This window comes from Mustela putorius, unplaced genomic scaffold (assembly GCF_011764305.1).
Source record: "Mustela putorius furo isolate JIRA1106 unplaced genomic scaffold, ASM1176430v1.1 tig00537350_pilon_pilon_pilon, whole genome shotgun sequence".
Taxonomy (NCBI): Eukaryota; Metazoa; Chordata; class Mammalia; order Carnivora; family Mustelidae; genus Mustela; species Mustela putorius.
This window is the reverse complement of record NW_025422471.1, coordinates 2,224,542-2,248,241: the sequence shown is the minus strand read 5'-3', so window position 1 is coordinate 2,248,241 and position 23,700 is coordinate 2,224,542. Positions and strand designations below refer to the sequence as shown.

General features: G+C 36.7%; 1 protein-coding gene across 20 annotated transcripts in view; it reads left to right on the top strand.

The window, feature by feature from the left end:
- The window catches only part of PAM (peptidylglycine alpha-amidating monooxygenase), a 155,283-nt gene that overhangs the window by 70,676 nt on the left and 60,907 nt on the right, over positions 1-23,700 (top strand). For all 20 annotated transcript variants that reach the window (XM_045074394.1, XM_045074393.1, XM_045074392.1 and 17 more), the window contains exons 7-11: positions 16,837-16,885; positions 18,175-18,242; positions 19,480-19,560; positions 19,849-19,925; positions 20,426-20,529. In XM_045074394.1, coding sequence (XP_044930329.1) covers positions 16,837-16,885; positions 18,175-18,242; positions 19,480-19,560; positions 19,849-19,925; positions 20,426-20,529 — 379 coding nt within the window. The remainder of the gene's footprint in view (positions 1-16,836; positions 16,886-18,174; positions 18,243-19,479; positions 19,561-19,848; positions 19,926-20,425; positions 20,530-23,700) is intronic.

The window sequence follows — 23,700 nt, the reverse complement described above, 5'->3', positions numbered from 1 at the left end:
CATTATTTATAATAGCTGCCTAGTATTCTGTTGTGCAGATATACTAAAATTTATATATCCCGTTCCCTACTCAAGACATTTAAGTTCTGAGCTTTTTGCTATCATGAGTGATGCCGCAGTGAACTTTAATGTAAGCAGTGTTTTAAGTAACGATGTGTTGCTCCTGCAGGGTAGATTTCTAGAAATGGGGTTTTTGGGTCGTGTGGTGTTAAAGCCTTAACAGATTCCACCAAATTACCCAACAAAACAGTTTTTCCCATTTACAATCCAAGCGAACGAGCGAGCCTCATATCCTTACCTCCACTAGATGTTTTCACACTTGAAAAATTTTGCCCATTGTTTACTTAAATAAACAGCTTCTCTTATTATTTCATTAAAAGGATTGGAATTAGCTGGAGGGTCTTAATAGAATTACCTCTAAAGTACATACTCTTTTTCCTAAATCCTGAGAAGTCAGGGTTTCTCAGAATTTAATCTAAGGAATACCTGAGCCAGAATCTCCTTGGGGTGCTTTTTGAAGTGAAAATTCCTGGTTCCAACCAGGTACTGAGTCAGATGCACAAAAAGTAGAGGTGAGGCGCTGGTGGGTTAGAGCAGGCTCATGCTGACGCACAGGACCCAGGTGTTAATTTTCGGATGTTTTTTGAGTTGTCTGCTGATTATAACCATCCCTAAAAATGAAGGCAGTAGTTACTCAAAAATTATCACTTCCTAATTATTTTACTACATCTTATTAATTCTGCTCTTGGGCATAATTAAGCCATTATTTCTCTTGCATCCACAGAGTGGGAATACTCTAAAATAGTGTTTAACCGCTCATCTCTCCCTAGCCCAGGGTTCCGCAATGTCCCATCCATGGCTTGGAATCAACCACAGGTTGTTTAGATTTAAGAAAACAATGGAGGGATACCTGGGTGGTGCCGTCCTTTAAGCTTCTGACTGTTGGTTGCAGCTCAGCTTGTGATCTCAGGGTTGTGAGATCAAGCTCCCAGCATGGGCTCCACACTCAGCATGGAGTCCACTTGAGATTCTCTCTCTCCCTCCCCTGCTCTTCTCACTTGTGCTTGTTCTCTCTCTCTCTCTCTCTCTCTCTCTCTCCCTCTAAAATAAATAAATAAATCTTTTTAAAGAGAGAGAGAGAAAATTATGGAAAAAGTGTTAGGCAGATTATTGTGAATAGTCTAAAAATTTGAGGAAATATCTTTACAATATTAGAACTCTTAACCAGTGCAGCAAAGACTCTTAACCAGTGCAGCAAAGACCACTTTATTGACAAGCAGATGCATTGACAACATGTATCTTTGTTGTTTCAATAAATGAGAACATCAGCATACATTCTTTTTTTTAATTTTTTTTTAAGATTTTATTTATTTATTTGACAGAGAGAGATCACAAGTAGGCAGAGAGGCAGGCGGAGAGAAAGGGGGTAAGCAGGCTCCCCGCTGAGCAGAGAGCCCGATATGGGGCTCAATCCCAGGACCCTGGGATCATGACCTGAGCTGAAGGCAGAGGCTTTAACCCACTGAGCCACCCAGGCACCCCATCAGCAAACATTCTTGTCTGAATTACTCACTCATCCATTAAAACCATCCATTGGCTATGGAAAAGTTCAGGAAAAAACTAAGGAAAGAATTCTGTGACCTTGAACTGGTAATAGGGAATTTACAGCAAAGAATAGTATATATTTTATTATTTATTATGTGCTACACATCATATATATTAATGAAAACTATATTAAATCCATATGTACACACATGTGAATATTTTTCCCCAGAGACAATATGTTACTAGTGTATCAGTAAGCCCAGAATTCTGATTTAATGAGTTGCCCAGTTTATTTTGATGCGAACTAACGTTTAAAAACTGAGGCTCAGATTTTCTTGTAAGAATTGAAGTTACTTCTACATTTTTCCCCCTATACTAGGGGTGTGTCAGGGCAATCTCCTGGGGCTTGGGACATGAGTAGAATAATTTGCACTTACCAAAATAAGTATAATTAAATCTCAATTCTCTTAAGAAAGGGGAAGCTTTGAAAGAAGAAAATGCATTTAATTACTGCCTGGTATGCTAGCACTTTCTTGATTTCACTTAGAAATTTGAAGAAGAGTTTATTCTTAACTTTTTCATAAAATCTGGTGTTTGGATTTCAAGGAGTTGTAATAGTAGAAGCCACTTACAATGCAGAGAGGACTTTCTTGGAGATCCCCCTTTCTATACATAGTTATGCAAATGTTCCTTCTTTACACTTAATCTAGATGAAATTATTTGAAGGGTGAGCAAAAATAAGTTATATCCTCCCCGTTTTTTACATTTTTATTTTTAAGTGGAATATATGGACTGAGAAGGACTAGAGAGTGAGAGGAAGGCAGAGACCATGAAACCAATTCCGAGAGAGAAATGATTGACAAGCAGGTGACATTCCAACTGCACAAAATTCTGTAGTCTCTTAGACTTCTGCAGATGCAGAGATGGAAATACGGCTGAGAAGGCATTGTTAAAAAGAAAATCATAACTTTCTTTTCTTTTCTTCTGAGAGGAAAGGAGTAAAAACCATAGGTCTTCTGTGTTGTGTACTAACGTGTTTTTAAAGTACTTGTTTCTAACTCCAGAGACTGAGTCTCCAGCATGATCAGGTAAGAAACGGTGCCAGAAGGGCTCATCCGGCCCAACCTCTCCATTTTACAGAAATGGGGGATCGATACTCAGAAAGGTTAAGTGATTTGCCTAAGGTGATATAGCTGCTATTCCAATGCTATTAAAAAACAGAAAAATTTAATTTGCATTGGATTTCTAGTTTGTATAGGAGCCAAAGTTCATTTCCTGACTATATGAAACAAACAGTGAACCACCAGGAACTGGGAGGGATGAACTCATTCACGCACAACAGAATAAACATGTATAAAGATGGGGCCGTTTACCTCATCTTATTTATGCCTTTTCATCCTGATGTATGAAGTACTTGACTTCCCTTATCAAGCAGGGATATTTCTATATCAGGTCGCTTGATCATCCCATTGATTTCAGAAGAATTGTAATCGGGTGTTCTTCATGTTCTTGTCTACCCTTCATTATACACAAGCAGCTTGATGTGAGTCATGGGCATGATTTTAGGTCTATTCAATACCTCCCCAATGATCCAAAAGCAGCCCATTATCCTGCAATATTTTTTTGCTCTTGCCGATCTCTTCGCCTAAATGTGAGCTCCTTGATTCCCCAGCTTCCTGCATCTCAACTTTGTTAATCATCCTCAGTATGGAAAACTAATGATCCTTATTCATCTCATTCATTCCATGGGACACCTGTTTGTTTTTATACCTAAATATAGCCATAAAGGATCAGGAATTACATTTTCATTCATTTGGTTATGAGAAGACCTATAAAGCACTGTAGTATTATTTCTTTTTTAAAGGCTATATTCATATACCTTTAAAATGTTTTTTAATCTCTAAAATGTGTTTTTTAAAGAATGTTTTTGTCTGTAAAATGTGTTTTTTTATATATTTTTTTAAGATTTTATTTATTTATTTATTTGCCAGATTGAGAGAGAGACAGTGTGCAAGCGCACAAGCAGACAGAGTGGCAGGCAGAGGTGGAGAGAGAAGCAGGCTCTCTGCCATTCAAGGAGCTCGATGCGGGACTTGATCCCAGGACCCTGGGATCATGACCAGGGCCTAAGGCAGTGGCTTAACCGATGGAGCTACCCAGGCATCCCACTAAAATGTGTTTTTTAAAGAATGTTTTTTATCTCTAAAATGTGTTTTTTATCTCTGTTTTAAAAGCAACTTAACATTAAGCAATATAATATTCAGTTTAAGTGATGTCTTTTTTAGGAAAAAAGAACGTCCCCTAATACCATTTAGTTTTGTCGCATTTCGAATTTATTTTCTAGTTGTTTTTCAAGAAAACCTTGTGCTTTACCTTCATTTATTCCTTTGCAACTCATGCTTTTGTAATCACTTATAATTACTAACTCCTCTTTTGAAGTCGGTCACGGCTCCATAGTCTCAACTAATTAATTCCCTTTAAATTAATAGCAGGTAACATTTCATTTTTTAACTGAAAGAAATTGAGAGGAGGAATAAAGTTACTTGCCCATCAGCTCACATAAAAATGAGAAGATGCAATTAAGTTTCATTGACATCTAGTTCAGGGTCCAGACGTGCTTCAAGGCATTTTTCACATATTTCATACATATTCCAGCAGGTTTCCTACCCTTCACCCTGTCCCTCACGGTTCTCCTTCATTGCCTTCCACGTTTATGTTTGCTCACTGTGTCCTAGGAATTCTGGCAAATGGTAGAAGTTTGTAAAGAGATATGCTAGGATTTGCACCTTCCATTTCCCATTTACTATTAATTCCCTTGAATATTAGTTGACTGTCTTACTCGTAAAATGGAAAAGATAACCCTAAATAAATGCATGACCAAAAAGCATTTGATAAAAATGATTCAATTATAGTATTTAGTGATATTTACAAAATATTGTTAGAAAAATATAATTCAGGGGTGCCTGGGTGGCTCAGAGGGTTAAAGCCGCTGCCTTTGGCTCAGGTCATGATCCCAGGGTCCTGGGATCGAGCCCCGCACCTGGCTCTCTCCTTGGTGGGGAGCCTGATCCTCCCTCTCTCTCTGCCTGCCTCTCTGTCTACTTGTGATCTCTCTCTGTCGAATAAATAAATAAAATCTTAAAAAAAAAAAAAGAAAAAGAAGAATAAAATAAAATAAAGAAGAATAAAATAAGAAAGAAAAATATAATTCTCTGGACCTGAAAGAGACCCCACAAAACTCCTTTTCTGCCAGCAGAAACATTACTCCCCTTTTTATCCAATTTGGAAACCCTTCATCCTGCTCTCCATTTCTTTTCATTACCTATTAATTCTTATTTTCTCTCTCTTTGAAAACTTTCAAGAGTTTTTCTTATTATAGGAATATTTCTCCTCTCCACACTTCCCTAGCCTCTTTTTTTTTTTTTTGCAAGTCTTTCTTATTCTTGTTTCCCCAACTTAGGTGTAACATACCACCTAGAAATAACTAAAAGGAAAATAAAATCTGGTCAGTAACCAGCGTCCCTTCTACCCTAACACTTTATCTTACTGAAAAGACTTGCTTAAGGACTGAGGGAATTTTGAGAGATAATTTGGGTCACCGAAGGGTTCAGTGTTTTTTCTTAATCGTAGAAGTGATACTTAGTACTTATACACCACCTCTTAACTCTACAGTGCTTTATAAATGTTACTTTAGTCACATCTCAACATAAACATATTGAATGACTGAAAATTAATGCTAAATCAAATATATGGGCTATAATGTTCTAAGTGTATTCCCTAGTTAATACCACGGACTACTTGCATGCATAATTATATGTAAATTAGATACTTCAGATTAATTTTTTCATTGAAGAACCAAGCAAAACATACAATAGTATTTTAAGCTGATGAAGACAGTTGGGTGGAAAATGTAGCCACTGATTTTAGATTGAGCTTCAAAGGCATATATTGTAGTTTAATTACTGCTTTTGCAGAATATAAACTTCCTGTTTTCAGAACAAAGTAGGATAGTGTTGCCTCTTTTTGTTTATCATTCCTGAGCAATTAGAGGTTTGAGCTAAATAAAAGGCGGGGGTTGGGGGGGAGAGAATATGTTGCACAAAGGAGTTGAGAATTCCAACAGGAGTGAAAGGTTAACCTTTTATATATATTAAAAAAATACTCTCAAAATGATTCAGAAATTCATAATGGAGCATTTTATATGAGAAACAATTTTAACTTTCTGTTTCAAATTGAATTTAAAAGAGTATCTCTGAGACACCTCATCCATTTAGCATCTGCTTTGGGCTCAGATCATGATCCCGGGGTACTGGACTTGACCTTCGGTCAGGCTCCCTACTCAGTGGGGAGTCTGCTTTTCCCCCTCCCTCCACCCCACCTCCCATAGTGCTGTCTCTCACTATCTCTCTCTCTCTTAAATTAATAAGTAAAACCTTTTTAAAAAGTAAAAAATAATAATAATAAATAAAAATAAGTAAAACAGCATCTTTGGATAAAAATCTTAAAGTCCCTTTTCATTTCATTATTTATTTTATCTAATATTTTCTGTGTGCCTCCTAGACTTTTGCAGGTACAGTCAGCCCTCGGTGGGGAGAACAGACAATAATTGGAAGAATGCAGAAGAAAATTTAAATTAACATTTTTAAAGTGAATATATATTAAAAAACAGATACAGTAAAGAAGTTGAAGGACTTTCCCTGAGAGAAAGAGGAAAAAATATTTCTTAGTAACCAGGTGTGATATTTTAAATAGTCCAACCAAAGCCCCTGAAGCTTGTGGACAACTAGTTAAATGTGCCTGGTTTTAGCTAAAAGACAATTCCAGAAAGACAAATAAATGTTTGCATATAGCATATCCATAACATAAAGTTTTAAAACTTAATGCCTCAGGAATGGGACACAAATGGGGGGTTTTGCCTCTTAATATGGGTGTTGTTTACAAGGGTTTATTAGGTCTTTTGAATTCCTGAAGCTGTGCCTTCTGATTTGTGCATTTTTCTGTATATTATAGTTCAATAGAAAGTTCAGGAACCAATCAATAATTTAAAAACTCACTGCTATTTAAAAAAAATACTCTTTACCTAGGATTGTTGGGTTTTGTCTTTTAATTTTACTTCCTTAGAAATATGATTCTGGAAATGATTCATAATTCTCAGAGAAGAATCGTGTTAAACCCTAAACTTTACTGTAGATTTTTTATTTTTTATTGTTATTTTTTTGGCTTTCATCAGGGATGGAAACAGTAAGGTGCTCTGACATTAGTCATGCCATAACATCCTATACACACAGAGGAATTATAAAAGCACGTTGGTGAGCCTGCCTGCCTGCCTTCCATTTGATCTCTTTTGGGAACAGAACAGGCCATCATTTGTGAAAGTCGTCTTCTTGCAAGATGGATAAATGCATTTTCTCTTCCTTGCCACAGGACAAATGGAAGCCAGTAATTTCTAGTCCCATAGCAGTGAATACGAAATCAAAAGAGGCTAACTCGCTATGGTGACAGCTTCAAAAGGAATTCTTTTTTGAAGGCAGGCTTTTTTTTTTTTTCTCGTTTATTTAACACTGAGGCGTGTCTGTTAAGCCAGCTTTCAACAGCCTCCAGGAAAATCTCTGTGCGGATTGTGTCTGCATCAGCAGTGCCCCTATTTCACTGATTTCTGCTAAACAGATAGACATTTGCCATGACTGCTCAAGGTGTTAGCGCTTTTTGAGTGGAGATTATTTTATATCAGTGTGTCTGTAACTGGAGAGTCCTGATATTCTGAGATTAGGATTTCAAAGAAGCATGAGTTCTCTAGGGGGCATTTGGTGACTTGAATTTTGTTTTGAAGAAACTCCAGAATTCTCTAGAATTCCAGGTATGCATTTTCTGTTTAATTTGGAGGATCATCTTTTTACTGAATACTGTCAAGTGACTTTAAGCCTGCATTTATAGGGGCACCTGGGTGGCTCAGTGGGTTATGCCTCTGCCTTCGGCTTAGGTCATGGACTCAGGGTCCTGGGATCGAGCCCCGAATCCGGCTCTCTGGTCATCAGAGAGCCTTCTTCCTCCTCTCTCTCTGCCTACTTGTGATCTCTCTCTCTCTCTATTAAATAAATAAATAAAATCTTAAAAAAAAAAAAAAAAGACCTGCATTTATAGTACGGGTGGTACTAAAACAAAAACAAAGACAACAACAAAGGAGCTGTGTATTAGCTTCGTTAAAACCAAAGCGAACGCAAGACCCTGGTCTGCTGTTCCCTCTACTCTTTCCTATTTGCCTCCTGTGCTTGTTTCCAGCTCATTTGCTGCAGCATTTCAAATGTACAGAAATAACCTTTTTTTATATAACTATACAGTCCAGCTGTGTAGAAATAACTTTTTTTTTTTAAACAATGTGGCCCAAATGATGAAACTGACAGCAGTCTGTTCCAAGGTGAAGGAAACAACAATGCTGTGTTGTATCTATTAAGAGACCGCACTCTCCACTCTCCTAAGGGATTTTCCAAGTGATTTTGACTACATGAAAATTCCCTAACTTTAGAAACGAATCCCCAAGTCATCACCCATTCTTGGTCACCTTGGGTGCCATAACATAATCTCAGCAAAATCTCATCTGTCCCCTTAATATCATTTAGAACAAAGAACCATAAGGTGACGATCAAACCAGCTTCATGGGCAAAATAGTTATTACACTATCTATGTACATTTTTGCAAAATTATTGGTGTGTGTCCTCTGATTTCCTTGATTCATTTTTGTTCTAGACAGTGAGAAATTCAGGAAGGTGGCCTTTAACTTATGTTCAGAACACTCTTAAAGGGTGGAAGAGTATGATACCGTTGACTACTTGCTTACAAACTTCGTGAACTATGTTTTTATCATTAAACATGTTATTTCTTTGCTTTTCATAAGATTTGGCAATGGTTCCAGGCATGCTTCCATAAGGAAAGGATCCATTATCCAAAACTGTGGCTGGAATAGTAGATAACGTGCATGCTTTCTCCTTTACCTTCCTAAGAGAGTGCAGTGAATTGAAATCCACTCTACGACTGTCTTTCTGAAGGACTTTTCCAATTAGTGGGATGTAGCTTGTAACAATACACTGGTTCCCCTAGGATCGATGGTTAACCTGTTTTTTATTGAAGCAGGAAACCACCAGGACAAGCTGAGCTCATGAAGTGTAGAAGGCTCTCTCCAGAGGGAAAGATTAGGAGAGACCTGCAGTCTTCCAAGGACCTACCATCTAATAGGTTATTATCATGCATTATTCCACATAGTTACTTTACTACTTAGCCCTGTATCCAAGCAGGAACGACAAGCTATTATTAGAAAAGCAAGCTAAATAGTTTGGAATGGATATTCTTCCATCCCATGCATTCACCTCCCATTAAGAGAATGAACTTCCTGCGTAAGTGGAGTCCTTAAGTACCACTTATCCATTCTTGCTTAATTCCTTTATCTTAGCTTGAGGATATTTCATAGATAAAATGCCTTGAAAGTGTTTCAGAAATGGAACTCTTTTTCTTTAAAGTGAGAAATGTTTAGTAAATATTAGCATAGGAGAATCAGTTTTGATACCCAGGTGCGTCCCAGTTAGCTGAATTATTTTAGCCAACACTCTTAATCCCAGTAGCTTCCTTCCCCCAGTCTATAACGTGTAAGAATTGAACTCCCTCATCTTCTGCATCCCTTTCAGTTCTGAAATTCTGAGTCTATATATTTGATAAAATACTATGCTATGGGTTATACATCTCTGCCTCGGCAGAGGAGAGCAATTTCTCAAAAAACTCAAACTTGAGATCCTTGTGGAGTGGTCGTCCAGTTTTCATCTGGCTCAAGATTAGATTCTGATTGAATGCTATTGTCAAGCCTCATCCAGTGTCTGGAAATACTTGTTTCTGCCATTATCAGTCTACTTCTAGAAGTCTTGCCACTCAACTCCTGGTACTACATTATAGTCCTATGCTTCTGAGACATTATTAGACTTTCTAACTTTATATTTTTTTTTAAATAATTTTTTTAACTTTTCCACTTTAATGTCTTCACCATTACAAAAGCTCCTAATACCTACATGTGACATTATAATGAAATATAGTGACATATAATGAAATTAGTCCCAATGTCACCTGATACCTACCTAGTGATAAAGTTTCATCTCCACATCTTGAAATCCATTAGGGTACAATTATGTGTTACTAAAAGAGAACAGCAATCATGAAAGATCTCTTTATCAGGGATGTCTGGGGTTCAGTCCTCAGTAAGCACAGAACATTAATAGCTAAGGGTCAAGAATTCACCAGTGTACCTTAGAGAAAGAGTGAACCTATAGCCCAATCCAATAAAGAAGAGAATGATTTACTTTGGGATACGAAAACTAAAATAAAATAAATGAAGCTACCTGGAAGGAACAGCTGTCATGATTTTTGCACGAAGATAGAGCAAAAGTAGAATAAACAACAATTTCAGAATCAGTATAAAAAGGCCTCACTCTCTCTTCTATAAACAAGGGATCCTGTTGAACTGACCTCTAGTCTAGATCTCAGAAAGAAGTATATTGTCTTGGGTCTGGTCAAAGAGAACTTTATTACTAAAAGTTGGGGAGGGACCTTAAGACAATGCATTATCAACTTTTTCATGATCATGTGGTACCCAATCCAAAAATTTCATTTTAGCCAGACCTTGCTATTTACGTCTTACTAATATTTCTGTATTTCACTGGTGACTCTGTTCTGTATCTACCCAGTGCACACCCTTCTGAATCAGCATTTTTGTAACCACTTTGAGAGTATCCCTGTTTTGTATGGTATCTTTAAAATACCATTTCTTGGGGTGCCTGGGTAGCTCAATAGGTTAAAGCCTCCGCCTTCAGCTCAGGTCATGATCCCAGGGTCCTGGGATCAAGCCCTGCATCGGGGTCTCTGCTCAGTGGGGAGCCTGCTTCCTCCTCTCTCTCTCTCTGCCTGCCTCTCTGCCTACTTGTGCTCTCTGTCAAATTGTCAAATAAATAAATAAAATTAAAAAAAATAAATTAAATAACATTTCTTTTCTTTCTTTCATTTTTTTAAAATTCCCTTTGGTTCCTAATTTATTTTTTTTACTTAGGACAAAATTCTTTACAATATAAAGTGTTTCTTTGTTTTTGTTGTTGTTTTTTTACTAGAGGAAACAGACCTTATTTATTTTTTTTTTTATTTTTGGTGTTCAGTGATTCATCAGTTAAGTTTAACACACAGTGCTCATCATAGCACATGCCCTCCTGAATACCCATCACCCTGTTACCCCCTCTACTCTGGGTCTGAATCTGAATCCCTCAGATTGTTTCCCGGGGTCCATTTTCTCTTTCAATTATAATTCCTTTTTTTTTATCATCTCTTTACTCATTTAACATTTCCATGTTCCTTTCCTCTTTTCTTCTATCCCTCTGTTATTACATGAAGAAATTCTGTGTTTCTTCAATGAAAGAAACAATTCAATTAAAGAAAAATTTCCAGTTTCTTCAATTAAAGAAATTCCAGACCTATGATTATGAAAATGTGTTTCTCAAAAGAAAATATTCATGTGTTGAAGATTCTTGGAATCTACCAATAAAAAAGAAACCTGGCGATTCACAGACCTGTACCCCTGGGGATAAAAATATATGTTTATAAAAAATTAAAAATTAAAAAAGAAAGAATTTGTTTTCACCTGGTGGGGTACCAGGTGGTGGGTATTATTGAGGGCACGGATTGCATGGAGCACTGGGTGGGATGAAAAAATAATGAATACTGTTATGCTGAAAATAAATAAATTTAATTAAAAAAAAGAATAATGATAATAATAACTAAGATGCATTGGATTTTTACTGTGCTCCATTTAGAGTGCTCCATTCTTGACATAGATTATCTCATTTATAGACTGCAGTTTCGTAGTGGTATCAATATTGATCGCAAGTACTAATCTACCAAGTGTTAAAATTGGTAACCTTCCAGCTCCTACTCATTTTAAGCAAAGGCACTCAGTGAGCACATAGCTGAAACTGATGATGATCTTATTAAGGCCCTATGGTCAACTAACTGTGTAATTAAAATACACAGATTACTTTCAAACATTCCACTCATCAAATCTGACATTGGACATGTACAAGTGTACAACACTTATGTGGAAATACAAATTGGAGAAAGAATCCACTTCCTATTCTACCTTTCTTTCAGACAAATTCAATCCTATAATTTCAGACCATTTTAGTTATTGATTCATTATCATTCCCATCTATTTTTTAAGCTGTGGAATTCCATTGCTCTAGTCTTCTGCCCTATGTTAACCTTTGCATCTGTTTCCTCTCTTCTCCTCTCTCCTGTTTACTTTCTTTTTTTTTTTAATTCTTTTTTTTTTTTTAAGATTTTTATTTATTAATTTGACAGAGAGAAATCACAAGTAGACGGAGAGGCAGCCAGAGAGAGAGAGAGGGAAGCAGGCTCTCTGCTGAGCAGAAAGCCCGATGCGGGACTCGATCCCAGGACTCTGAGATCATGACCTGAGCCGAAGGCAGCGGCTTAACCCACTGAGCCACCCAGGCGCCCTCTCCTGTTTACTTTCATTCTAGTCACAGAATCAGCCTTTCTGACCAACTTTTTCAGCTAGCTTATGATTTGGTATTCTGAGTTCATTTTCTATACATTTCTTAACTATCTCAGTCCTGATTTCATTTTTTTTTGTTTTATGTGACAAAATATTAGCAGAGGCATTGACGTGTATTTTTAATGATAATAAACCTTCTAAGTTGTCATTCATTTTTATGACAATGTGTGTTAGAGACAGATTCATATAGAGCCGAGTAAATTGAAATGAGTCAATCCTTACTTGTATCTTGTAACTTGTATCCTTGCTTTGTATCTTGTGGCTAAAGCACTGTGTTACAGTAGAAGGGCAGACAAAGTCAGAGCACACTGAAAATCATCAGTAAAATGTGCAAAACTAGTTGAAGTTTCTGAGTTCATGTGAAGTAAGACCAGAATAGAGGCTATGTAAATAATAATGCATCATTGTGGCAAGGATCACACTGGGAGTTAGAAGGTCATAATCTTCATACCAGACACTAGGTTAAAACAGGCTTCTCTCCAAAGTTGCCACATGCTAGAAGAGTATCAGTGGATCCAGTAGCCCTCCAGGCCCCCGGCCCACCTTGTTTGAGGGAGTTCAGGTTGCTCTCTCTGGGGCTTCTCACTATGTGTATATACAGGCACATGGGCTCTTCAGGTCAAACTGTGAAAAGTAGTACTAAAAGAGATCACAAACATTTACAGTAATAAAATTTGACTTTGAAATAATATATGTGGAACAATTGACTCTAATAATGTCTAAAATGCATATATGTGCTTTAAGTATTGTCTTTACTTGGCAATAACTTCTAGAATTGTGTTCAGCTTAAAATGTCATTGTTAGAATGTGTATCGATTACCAACAGAATTTCTTAAAGTCACAGAGTTATCCCGTGATTAAATGGTGATGATAATCTGAAGTATTATCCATAATTTAAGGCATCATATCTGCATGCTTACACACATACCCACATACTCACACAGCACAATTTTTAGAAATGCCTCACTTCATGCTGATTCAGTGGATCAAATTGACCAGATAAAGTTGATGTAAACAAATTCCTTCAGCAGTGACGCAGAAATTCTATCTAGTGTGGTTTTTAAGTGATCTTGTAACTAATATCCATTCTACATATTTTTTTTTTAATTTTTTGAGCTTTTTACAAAACAGACATCATTTTTACTTTGGATTCCTTTTTGTAAAAAAATATTTTATTTATTTATTTGACAGAGGGAGAGAGATCACAAGTAGGCAGAGCAGCAGGCAGAGAGAGCGAAGCAGGCTCCCCACTGAGTGGAGAGCTTGATGCGGGGCTCAATCCCAGAGATCATGACCTGGGCTGAAGGCAGAGGCTTAACCCACTGAGCCACCCAGGTGCCCCTTTACTTTGGATTCTTGTATGCGTATTCACCAGCCCTCTACCCATATAAGATTAACATTACATAAGAAAAAAACCTATAGAGAGTCTAAAATTCCTATAATGACTTCCCTAAAATCATTGTAATACCTAAGTCAGAAGTTTAGTATATTTTTTTCCAGAATGTGTTGATCATCTCATAAAAACTTAAAATGAGTTTTTAGTGGTTTAGCTATTATTGTGTGGTATTCTCAACTTTTTTAATAGGATATAGCATGTAGTTGATAAACGTGGGATCAAAGGAGAACCTGTGCTATGTCTTTACAATGGGGTGAGTGGTGAGACTGACTCACTTTTTAAAACTCTAGAGTGAAGGGGCGCCTGGGTGGCTCAGGGGGTTAAAGCCTCTGCCTTCAGCTCAGGTCATGATCTCAGGGTCTTGGGATCAAGCCCCACATTGGCCTTTTAGCTCAGCAGGGAGCCTGCTTCCCTCTCTCTCTCTCTGCCTGCCTCTCTGCCTACTTGTGAGATCTCTCTATGTGTCAAATAAATAAATAATATCTTTTAAAAAAAATAAAAATAAAAAACCCTCTAGAGTGAAGCAAATATATAATATTTACATAGCAAGGGCTGTTATTTAATTTGGAGAAAACTTTGCTAAGTGTGGTTATTAAAAAGAAGTCTTCAAATTAGATTTTGACATATTTACTAACATACATAAGTTTCTGACCTATTTTTGAGATTTAATCTGAGTAGAAAGCCACTCAATTGAGACCATTGTACTCAGGAACATTAGGTAGGAGGAGGCATTGTCATGGGTGATAGCTGGCATGTCACTATTAGTAACATTCCTGCTACTCTAAATTTGGTGATATTTCATCTTTTATGATACATTTCTTTAGTAGTTTATGAAACATGTTAATTCATCTATTAATTGTTCCCATTTAATTTTTTTAAAGTCATGCTTAAGAATATTAGCCAAAATGAATGTCAAAATGAGATTCATTTGGTTCTTCCAATGCAAAGATGTAATGTAAAACCAAGAAGCAATTCTCATTGCACACTGGCCCTTTCACTTGGACAGACATTGTATGGGGGAAGAAACTTTCTCCTGGTTTATTGTGAATTAAAATAAAAGGTTACAAAGCCTAACATCCAGTAAATTAGTAATCTGTAAGTGCCAGGTGCTGTGCCAGATAAACACCTTCTATAATCCTGTCACTTTGTTTAAAATCTTCCAGTGGAGGTGCCTGGGTGGCTCAGTGGGTTAAAGCCTCTGCCTTCAGCTCAATTATCCTTTCTATATTTAAAAGCATATACAAAAATTAAGATAAATTTGTATTGTTTTTGTTATTATTATTTTCTCATCTCTTTAAAACCCGCTTAAGACTTTATTTCATTTTCTTAAAGATTTATTTATTTATCTGAGCTAGAGAGAGTACACCCATAAGTGGGAGAGGCAGAAGGAGAGAGAAATCTCAAGCAGACTCCATGTCCACGCTGACTTGACTGCCCACCACTGAATGTGGAGTCAGAGGTGGGGCTCAATCTCACAACTCTGAGATCATGATTCTGAGATGACAACCCTGAGATCACAAACTGAGCCAAAATCAAAAGTCAGACACTTAACCAACTGTGTCATGCAGGTGTCCCAACTCACTGGAAATTACTAGGAAAATAGCACCACACTGGAATTTGATTTAGGATATTGGATAAAGATCCCTTCCTAAAATGCTAAAATGACAAAAAACAACCTGATTGGGGCGCCTGGGTGGCTCAGTGGGTTAAAGCCTCTGCCTTCGGCTCAGGTCGTGATCTTGGGGTCCTGGGATCGAGCCCCACGTTAGGCTCTCTGCTCGGTGGGGAGCCTGCTTCCTCTCTCTCTCTCTGCCTCTCTGCCTACTTGTGACCTCTGTCAAACAAATAAATAAAATATTTTTTTAAAAACCTGATGAAATATAAAATGTTTATCATTCCACTTATTTCTGTACTATCACTGTTAAAACCAAGCTTAATACTAAATTGAGAAATTTCCTTTGTGTTTTATTTTCAAAGCACTAAATGTGATTTGTTATACATTCTAAATCTTAGGTCTGGTAAATCAAAATCTGTATCTTGTTACTTGGTTTATCTGTTATTTTATATTACTGTATAAAGCTACCTTTGTTTTTTTCATAAGAATTACAGCTGAAAGAAAATTTCCTTAAAACCATTCATCTGCTGCTATTTATTCGCATAGTTCACTTTTTGATTTCAAGGATACATATGTTCATCATGCACAAACACACTAGTTATTTATAATAAAATAAACTCTCAAAATTGAGATATGAGGGACACCTGGGTGGCTCAGTGGGTTAAAGCCTCTGCCTTTAGCTCAGGTCATGATCCCAGGGTCCTGGGATTGAGCCCCGCATCGGGCGCTCTGCTCAGCAGGGAGCCTGCTTCCCCCTCTCTCTCTGCCTGCCTCTCTGCCTGCTTATGATCTCTGTCAAATAAATAAATAAAATCTTTTAAAAAATTGAGATATGATGTTTTATAAATACTTAGAATATAAGTGCGAAGTACAAAAAATTTAGCATACACAGAAATAGAAGGAATGAGTAAGTATGAGTTACTCTTCATGGTCTCTGAGTTACTCTTCATGGTCTCTGTGGTGAAGGGTCAGCAAGTTCAACAAGATAAAAATTTGGATGGGTAATTTAAGTTTTTACCTTCTTTCTACTTGGGGAAGGCAAAGGAATAAGGAAGAGGATTCGTAAGAGGTCTCTGAAGCGTCTTTGGCAAAAATTGGGAGGCTTTCCACTGAAGTTGAGGTGAATGTTGCCATCAGGTTTCTATTGAGAAGATAGGAATGGGCAAAGCCTAGAAACCAAACAAGGTGATCCCTGTACATATATCAAAGACATTACAGATGCTAGACATGGTCCTATCTAGAATGGTCAAATTATGGACTACTTCCATTTTTGAAAAGTAGAGAAGCTAGTTGTTCGGAGCCAGCATGGAACAAACCAGTTAATCAGCTTTCCTGGATGTTTCAACAGTGTAGATCATTCATAGAGTAGCAACAACTTTCTTCTGTGAGCTATGACTAGTATCTAGTACGGCTATGGGAAAGCAGGTAACTCGTCAGTTTGAGGAGTCAAGAAAAAAACCACAGGCTGCTCGAAATGATAGCTTTGTTGTTGCTGTCGTTGATGCACTGGAGATTAAATATATTCATGAATAAGAAAATACTCTGTAGACTATAAAGCACCATACAAACAAAAACATAGTTTGTGTTAGGACTGAGTTATAATCATGTAAAATTTAGTAGTTTAAAATCTGCTTCTCACATTTTCATATTTAAGGTGTGTACTTTGTCTGCATGTGTTTTCAGATAATCACAAAGACTGTTCTGGTGTGTCTTTACACCTCACACGCCTGCCGTAAGTATTTCTAGTTACCCTACCTAAGTGACAGCTTTAAGATCTTTGAGAACCTGAAAGTGGGAAATCCACTGTATTCATTGTCTATTGTTATATAACAAATTACCCTAAACTTAGTGGCTTAAAACAACAAATATTCTGGGCACAAGCTTAGCCGGGGACAGTGGCTGGTCTCACTCACACAAAGGCTGCAATCAAGGGCTCAGCCAGGGTTTCAGAAACATCTCCGGGCTCCGCTGGGGTGGGAGCCACTTCCAAGATCACTCACACAGCTATGGACAGGATTCAGTTCCTTGTTGGTTGTTGTCTGGAGGACTCCTTCATTTCTTGCCTTGTGGACTCTAAACAGGGCAGCTTACAGTATGGTGGTGATTGGCTTCCGTCACAGCCAGCAAGAAAAAGCAAGATGGAAACCACAGCCTTGTAGCCTGATGTCAGAAGTTAGTGAAGAATATAGAAATCTGATGGGTGAAGAAAAGGGTTGCCACAAATCTTCATACTCTGACTCCTATGGGGGAAAAAAAAAGTGAAATTGCTTTGTCTTATTCTTTTTTAAGAATAACCAACCCCGAGGTCCAGTTACTATGCCCAGCCCATGCCCAAGGGAAGAAGATTAGACAAGGGCATGAATGTCAGAGCTAGGAATTACTGAGAGCTGTATCAGCCAGAATTCTCTGGAGAAACTGAACCAATAGAATGTACACACGCATGCACGCACACACAAAGGGAAAGAAAGAGAGAGATTTACTTCAAGGAATTGGCTTACACAGTTCTGGGGTCTGGCAAGTCTGCAGTCTACAAGGCAGGCTGGAAATTCTGGCAGGAGTCAGTGTGGAGTTTTGAGTCCAACGCAGTCTGGAGGCAGAATTCTTTCCTCTTCCTGGGACCTCAGGCTTTACTCTTAAGAGACCCACCCACACTGTGAATGGTAATCTGCTTTAGTCCAAGTCAGTAATTTAAATATTGGTCACAACTAAAAAATACCTCCCAATGTTTGACCAAACTACTGGGGTCTATGCTTTAGATAGTGGACAGAGACACTTAACCATCACGGGAGCCATTAGAGACTGCCTTCCACATTATTTATGGCAATAAATATTTTTAGCTATTTGTCCAAAAAAATAAGTTATTTAAATAAAAAAAAATATATCCTACCTCTTTTTCTGTATTGTTTTCATTTTCATATGAATCATATATTATAGTTCAGTGTATTAAAGTATATCTTATTTTTCTAAGGCCATAGTTTTGATCTTTCAGATAGTTGATATAAATGTTACTGTTTCCTGCAGACAGCCTCTCATTGCTGGCATGTACCTTATGATGTCTGTTTACACTGTTATTCCACCGGGAGAGAAAGGTAATTATCTTTTAGTATTTACCATTATCTTTACTTAACCTATATGAATGGATTTACAGTATTTTTAAATAAAATTTTGAAATGATCTATTGCCCTGAAAACTAAACCAGTTCTTTATTATCCTTAGATTCTAAATAGATTTCTCTACTATTCCAAGCCAGTAGTTTATTATATCCATTCTTTTACGAGATGCTAAGGACTGAGGCTCATAGGTAGGTAATAGGTTATGTAAATACAAAAATAAATCTTGAGTATTTTACAAATCAGTCATCCATCCTTTAGATGCCAAAGACGAATCTCATCATGTACTGTGACATTAACTACTGTAGAGAATATCAGTTTCAAAGTCAAGAGGCTAGCAAACCCAAGACCAGCTCAGTCTTTGAACTTAGATGCTGGGCTTAATTCCCTATTTGTAAAATGGAGATAATAATAGCTGATTCTTCTAAACTTACAAAAAGCTATTAGAGTAAGTGTAATATTATTTAGCAGTGTATCTAATCATCTGATGAAGATGCCATGTTAAATATTACTCCTTTGTTTTTACTGGGATTCTTGTAAAGTTATTGACAAGTATGGTCTCATTTTTACTATCAAAGACACATTTATTGAGTAACTACAGTGTTTTCGACTGAAAGAGAAGTAAATGAAGTGGTTCCTTCTCAACAGGTATTGTCAATGTAGTTATCTTAAGTGTTTGCAGCCAGTTGTTAAGTTTTTTCAACTGCATAAATTGTCATGATAAAAGTAGCAAATGAAGGGGCACCTGGGTGTCTCAGTGGGTTAAAGCCTCTGCCTTCGCTCAGGTCATGATCTCAGGGATCTGGAATCGGGCCCCGCACGGGGCTCTGTGCTCCGTGCGGAGTCCGCTTTTTTTCCCCTCTCTTTTCTGCCTGCCTCTCTGTCAAATAAATAAATAAAATCTTAAAAAGAAAAGAAAAAAGTAGCAAATGAAGCCTATGTTTTCGCTTCATCTTATTTGGCGCTAGGCATTTTGTTTATGAAAGAAATTAAATGTGAGGGCCAGAGGTTATTAACTCATCTTAGTAAACTGGCTGGCACATAATAGGCCTTAACACCTGCTGCATACCTGAGTGCATGTTTACTTTATAGGAACCCCCCCCCCGCACCCCGCCGCCTAGCCACTTGTGAATAACCTGTATATATTTTTAGATGAAAATAATGTTATTTTCCAGTTGGATAGTGACCCTTTTTTCTGTGTTTTCATTTTGAACAGTGGTGAATTCTGACATTTCGTGCCATTACAAAAAGTATCCAATGCATGTCTTTGCCTATAGAGTTCACACTCACCATTTAGGTAAGAACTTTAACCTACAGGTTAAATTATAAATATTTGACTTGCCGCTTGCTAACACTATAAATGTAAAATGTAAATTGTATTTGACTTTAAATCTGTTTCAATGAAAGATTTTGGCATACTACCTTGAAATTGTGTGTTTTTTCATCATATCTTTTTCATTAAAATACCTAGCATTTTGGGTTGTGACAATATTCAGATTTTATTTTGAAAAAGGAAAGCAAATGATGCCTTTTATTTTTCTAATACTTCATGACATTACATGATTGTAATTCGTGTTCATTACAGGTAAGGTAGTCAGTGGATACAGAGTAAGAAATGGACAGTGGGCACTGATTGGACGCCAGAGTCCCCAGCTGCCACAGGTGTGTAGAAACTGGTTTAATTTTTTTTTAAATATATAATGTATTATTTGTTTCAGGGGTACAGGTCTGTGAATCATCTGTCTTACACAATTCACAGCACTCAGCATAGCACATACCCTCCCCAATGCCCATAAACCAGCCACCCCATCCCTCCCCCACCTTACCCCTCCAAGCAATTAAACTGGTTTAATTTTGAGACCAAAAAAAAAATAGTAATCAACAGATAGTAGTCTTAGAAACCCTTATAGAATCCTTGTGAATTTCTCTAGAATCCTAACATCTCTAAATCTACATTTATTGTTTATCCAAACTGCGTATAACCTCCTTTTTTACAACTTCCAGCTTGGCTGTTTCTCTTAACATTTGTAAACATGCTGGTGAGTTGTGTGTCTCTGTGTTCATGTCTTCATCGTCTCTATCCAGGCCTCACGTTATCAAAGCACATAGTTCTGGGTTTTATTGGCAATTTTAATGAATCAATGTGTTTATCTTCTTGGTAGGCTTTCTACCCTGTGGAGCACCCAGTAGATGTGAGTTTTGGTGACATATTGGCAGCAAGATGTGTGTTCTCTGGTGAAGGAAGGACAGAATCCACGCACATTGGGTATGGTTTTGTAAATTCCAGTATTTAAAAATATTTTATTGGGGCAAGGCATGATTATAAGTGATAGATATGTTTGTGAATGAATTGCACAATTTTTTATTATCATGAACAATTATAGCAAACTGTGTATCGCAGTTTCTCATTTTCGAGCTGAGTGATTAGGATAAACTCCAGAACATGTGCTTATTTTTTTATGTTTCCTTTCCTCCTATTTATTCAGAACCCTGAATATCACATCTCTATATATTATAGATGCCACAAGAGTATATATTATTTCCTTAGGTTCATTTAATAAAGAAAAATATAATTGAAAAAAAATATGAATTTTTTTCTCAAGTGTCTTTTTGTCCTGTGTTCAAATTTAGGCAAATATATAGCTTCCCCATTTGGTGGTGTCCATTAATTACTTAGAACTGTGATTTTTTTCCCTGTCTCTTAAAACTTCTGTGTATTCATTTTTTTCCCAGTTGTTTAGGCTACCAAATAGGAACAATAATTTTCAGCTCTTTTCCAAAAGACCACCTTAACTAGTTTTCAAACTATTGAGCCTCTTTGAAATACATGTATTTTATAACCCTAAGTAAAATTTTCAAAGCACTGTGAACGCATTCAAAAAAAGTTTGCCTGAATTAAAAATGAAAGATAAAGTGTCTTTTTTTTTTTTTTTTTGTCAAAAAAGAACCAAGAGCCTTCTTTCCATGTTAAATTAGGTTATAAAATATTTACTGATGCCACCTGGAAGCTGGAGTTTTAAGGCATTTATCTTTGATCAAAGAGAGGTTACAGAAAGTAGGCATCTGAAAATAGATATTAAATGTACTAAGGTTGAGTCTTAAGATGACAATACTAGCTCTTGGTTGTCAGGGGAAACAAAAGCTACTGAAGCCGGTCAAAGTAAAAAGGCATTTGAGACAGTGGAATAGGATTTTTTTATGTCACTCTAAAGGGTTGCTGTATTAATAAACATCAATGTTAAGGCTAAAGATGGGACAGTTAAGAAAAAAAATAACAAGTTCTATTAAACAAGAAACCTCCAAGAGTTTTGCTTTTGAATAAATTTTGTAAGTTTGGGAGAGATAAGGAAAACAATAAAATCATGATGTTGCATGCTAACTGTAAGGAAAAAGTTTGACAAAGTAGACAAGATTAGATTTAAAGGAGTGAGACATTCACTTCTTAGTAGTCATTATTATTATTATTATTATTATTATTTTAAAGATTTTAAAGTGAGCTCTGCACCAAATATGGATCTCACACCCACAACCCCAAGATCAAGCGTTGTATGCTTTGCTGACTGAGGGGGCCAGCCAGGTGCCGCCTTACCAGCCTTGTAATATATGAGTCATAGAGTGTTGATGAGCTGTTTTCCGCTCTATGTTAGTGTAGATCCTCTACAACTTTACTTAAGTGCCATTGGTAATTTTAATAGCCTTTAGAATAGGTAGATTAAATAGGAAAAATATCCCTTTCAACACATTCTACATATTAGTGTATAAATTCAAGTGTGGAATACATAGAATTTTTGGTTTAAATAATCTGGGAGGTTATAACTTTGGCCAGATTGTATCCTTTGAGTATCCTCCATGAGACAGTATCAAACATAGAAATGAGTGACTTGTTACAATGCCAGGATGAAAGGCCAAAGTAATCTGAAGAAGCCTGTTTCATCAGGAGTTCAGAATGATTCAGTCTTTTAACAAATGTGCATCTTGCTTTAAAATAATACCTTAAAATGACTGTACCAGTCTCTCTTTTTGTAAATCTCATGTAGGCCACAGGGAATGCTATTTTGAAATACAAATGAAATAGAAAGAAATTATAGGAAGTTAAGTTATTGGATGAGTCCATATTCTGAATATTTAATTTATATTAGGGCAGCATTTTTTTCCCCTATAGAATGATAAACTAATAAGACAGGTTTGAATAAAATTTAAATATGAATACAAATTCTCATATTAATGCATAATATTCCTGTATCACTTAATATACATTTTAGTTTTAGAAAGGTAATAGTATCAATGCATCCGTTTTATAAAATACAGGATACCACTGCCACAGGGAGCTATAGAATTACAGTGGAGAATGTAACCAGTTAAAAAAAAAAGAAGAAGAAAGAAAACTAGTGTTTTATGAGTCTGTTAAATGATACTCTGCAAATCTCTCCCTTTTCTCCCTTCCTGCCAAACCCCCAACATGAACATACATGAACATGTACCCCACCCCCAGCCCTGGGCACAGGTTAGAAACATGAGCATAAAAAGACTCCTCAGATACACGCAATTTACCACAGGTCATATGGGCAGCAGATAGTCCTCCATGCCTTGGAAGAACTACAAGCATCTTGATTTTAATTTTCTTAATTCTGAAGCTACCTGGAAACTAGGTTTTACAGGAAAATTCTGTCGGTGGCCTACCAAGAAGATGTTCAGCCAAGTAATTTTTCACCCAATCCGAGCTTAACTCTATATTGAGCTAAAAATCTTAAGACTGGAGAAAATTTTGCTTATGTGGAACAATCATACTTAACTAATAAAAAGCCCTTTTAAACATAGGGACTGATTTTTTTTTTCCCAGCAGGGATGCATCACAAAACACAACCATTAAAAATTAGGTGTATTTTGAGATAAGACATATAAAGAAATTTACCAAATGGTAGTAATTTTTATCTGGGTATATTAAATTTCTTTTTAAATTGTAAATATGAATACTATGTCTTAGACAAATTTGCACCAATGTCAGGGTGCCTGGGTGGCTCAGTGGGTTAAAGCCTCTGCCTTCAGCTCAGTTCATGATCCCAGGATCCTGGAATCAAGCCCCGCATCGGTCTCTCTGCTCAGTAGGGAGCCTGCTTCCTTCTCTCTTTCTCTGCCTGCCTCTCTGCCTACTTGTGATCTCTGTCTATCAAATGAATAAATAAAATCTTTTTAAAAAAAATTTCACCAATGTATGTACTAACAACATAGTGCCCATTAATCAATGGAGAGGCTATATTTTGTGCCTGTCTGCATTACATATTTTATATTCCATATGACACTTCTCTGAATTCCTTTCAAATGTTCAGTCAAGTTTAAACAAACAACCAAAAAAAGAATTTTATTAAGGCAGCCGATTAAGCTAATTAAGTCAGCTAATTTGCTAATATTTTAAATTAACTCTTGAGAATTGATAGAT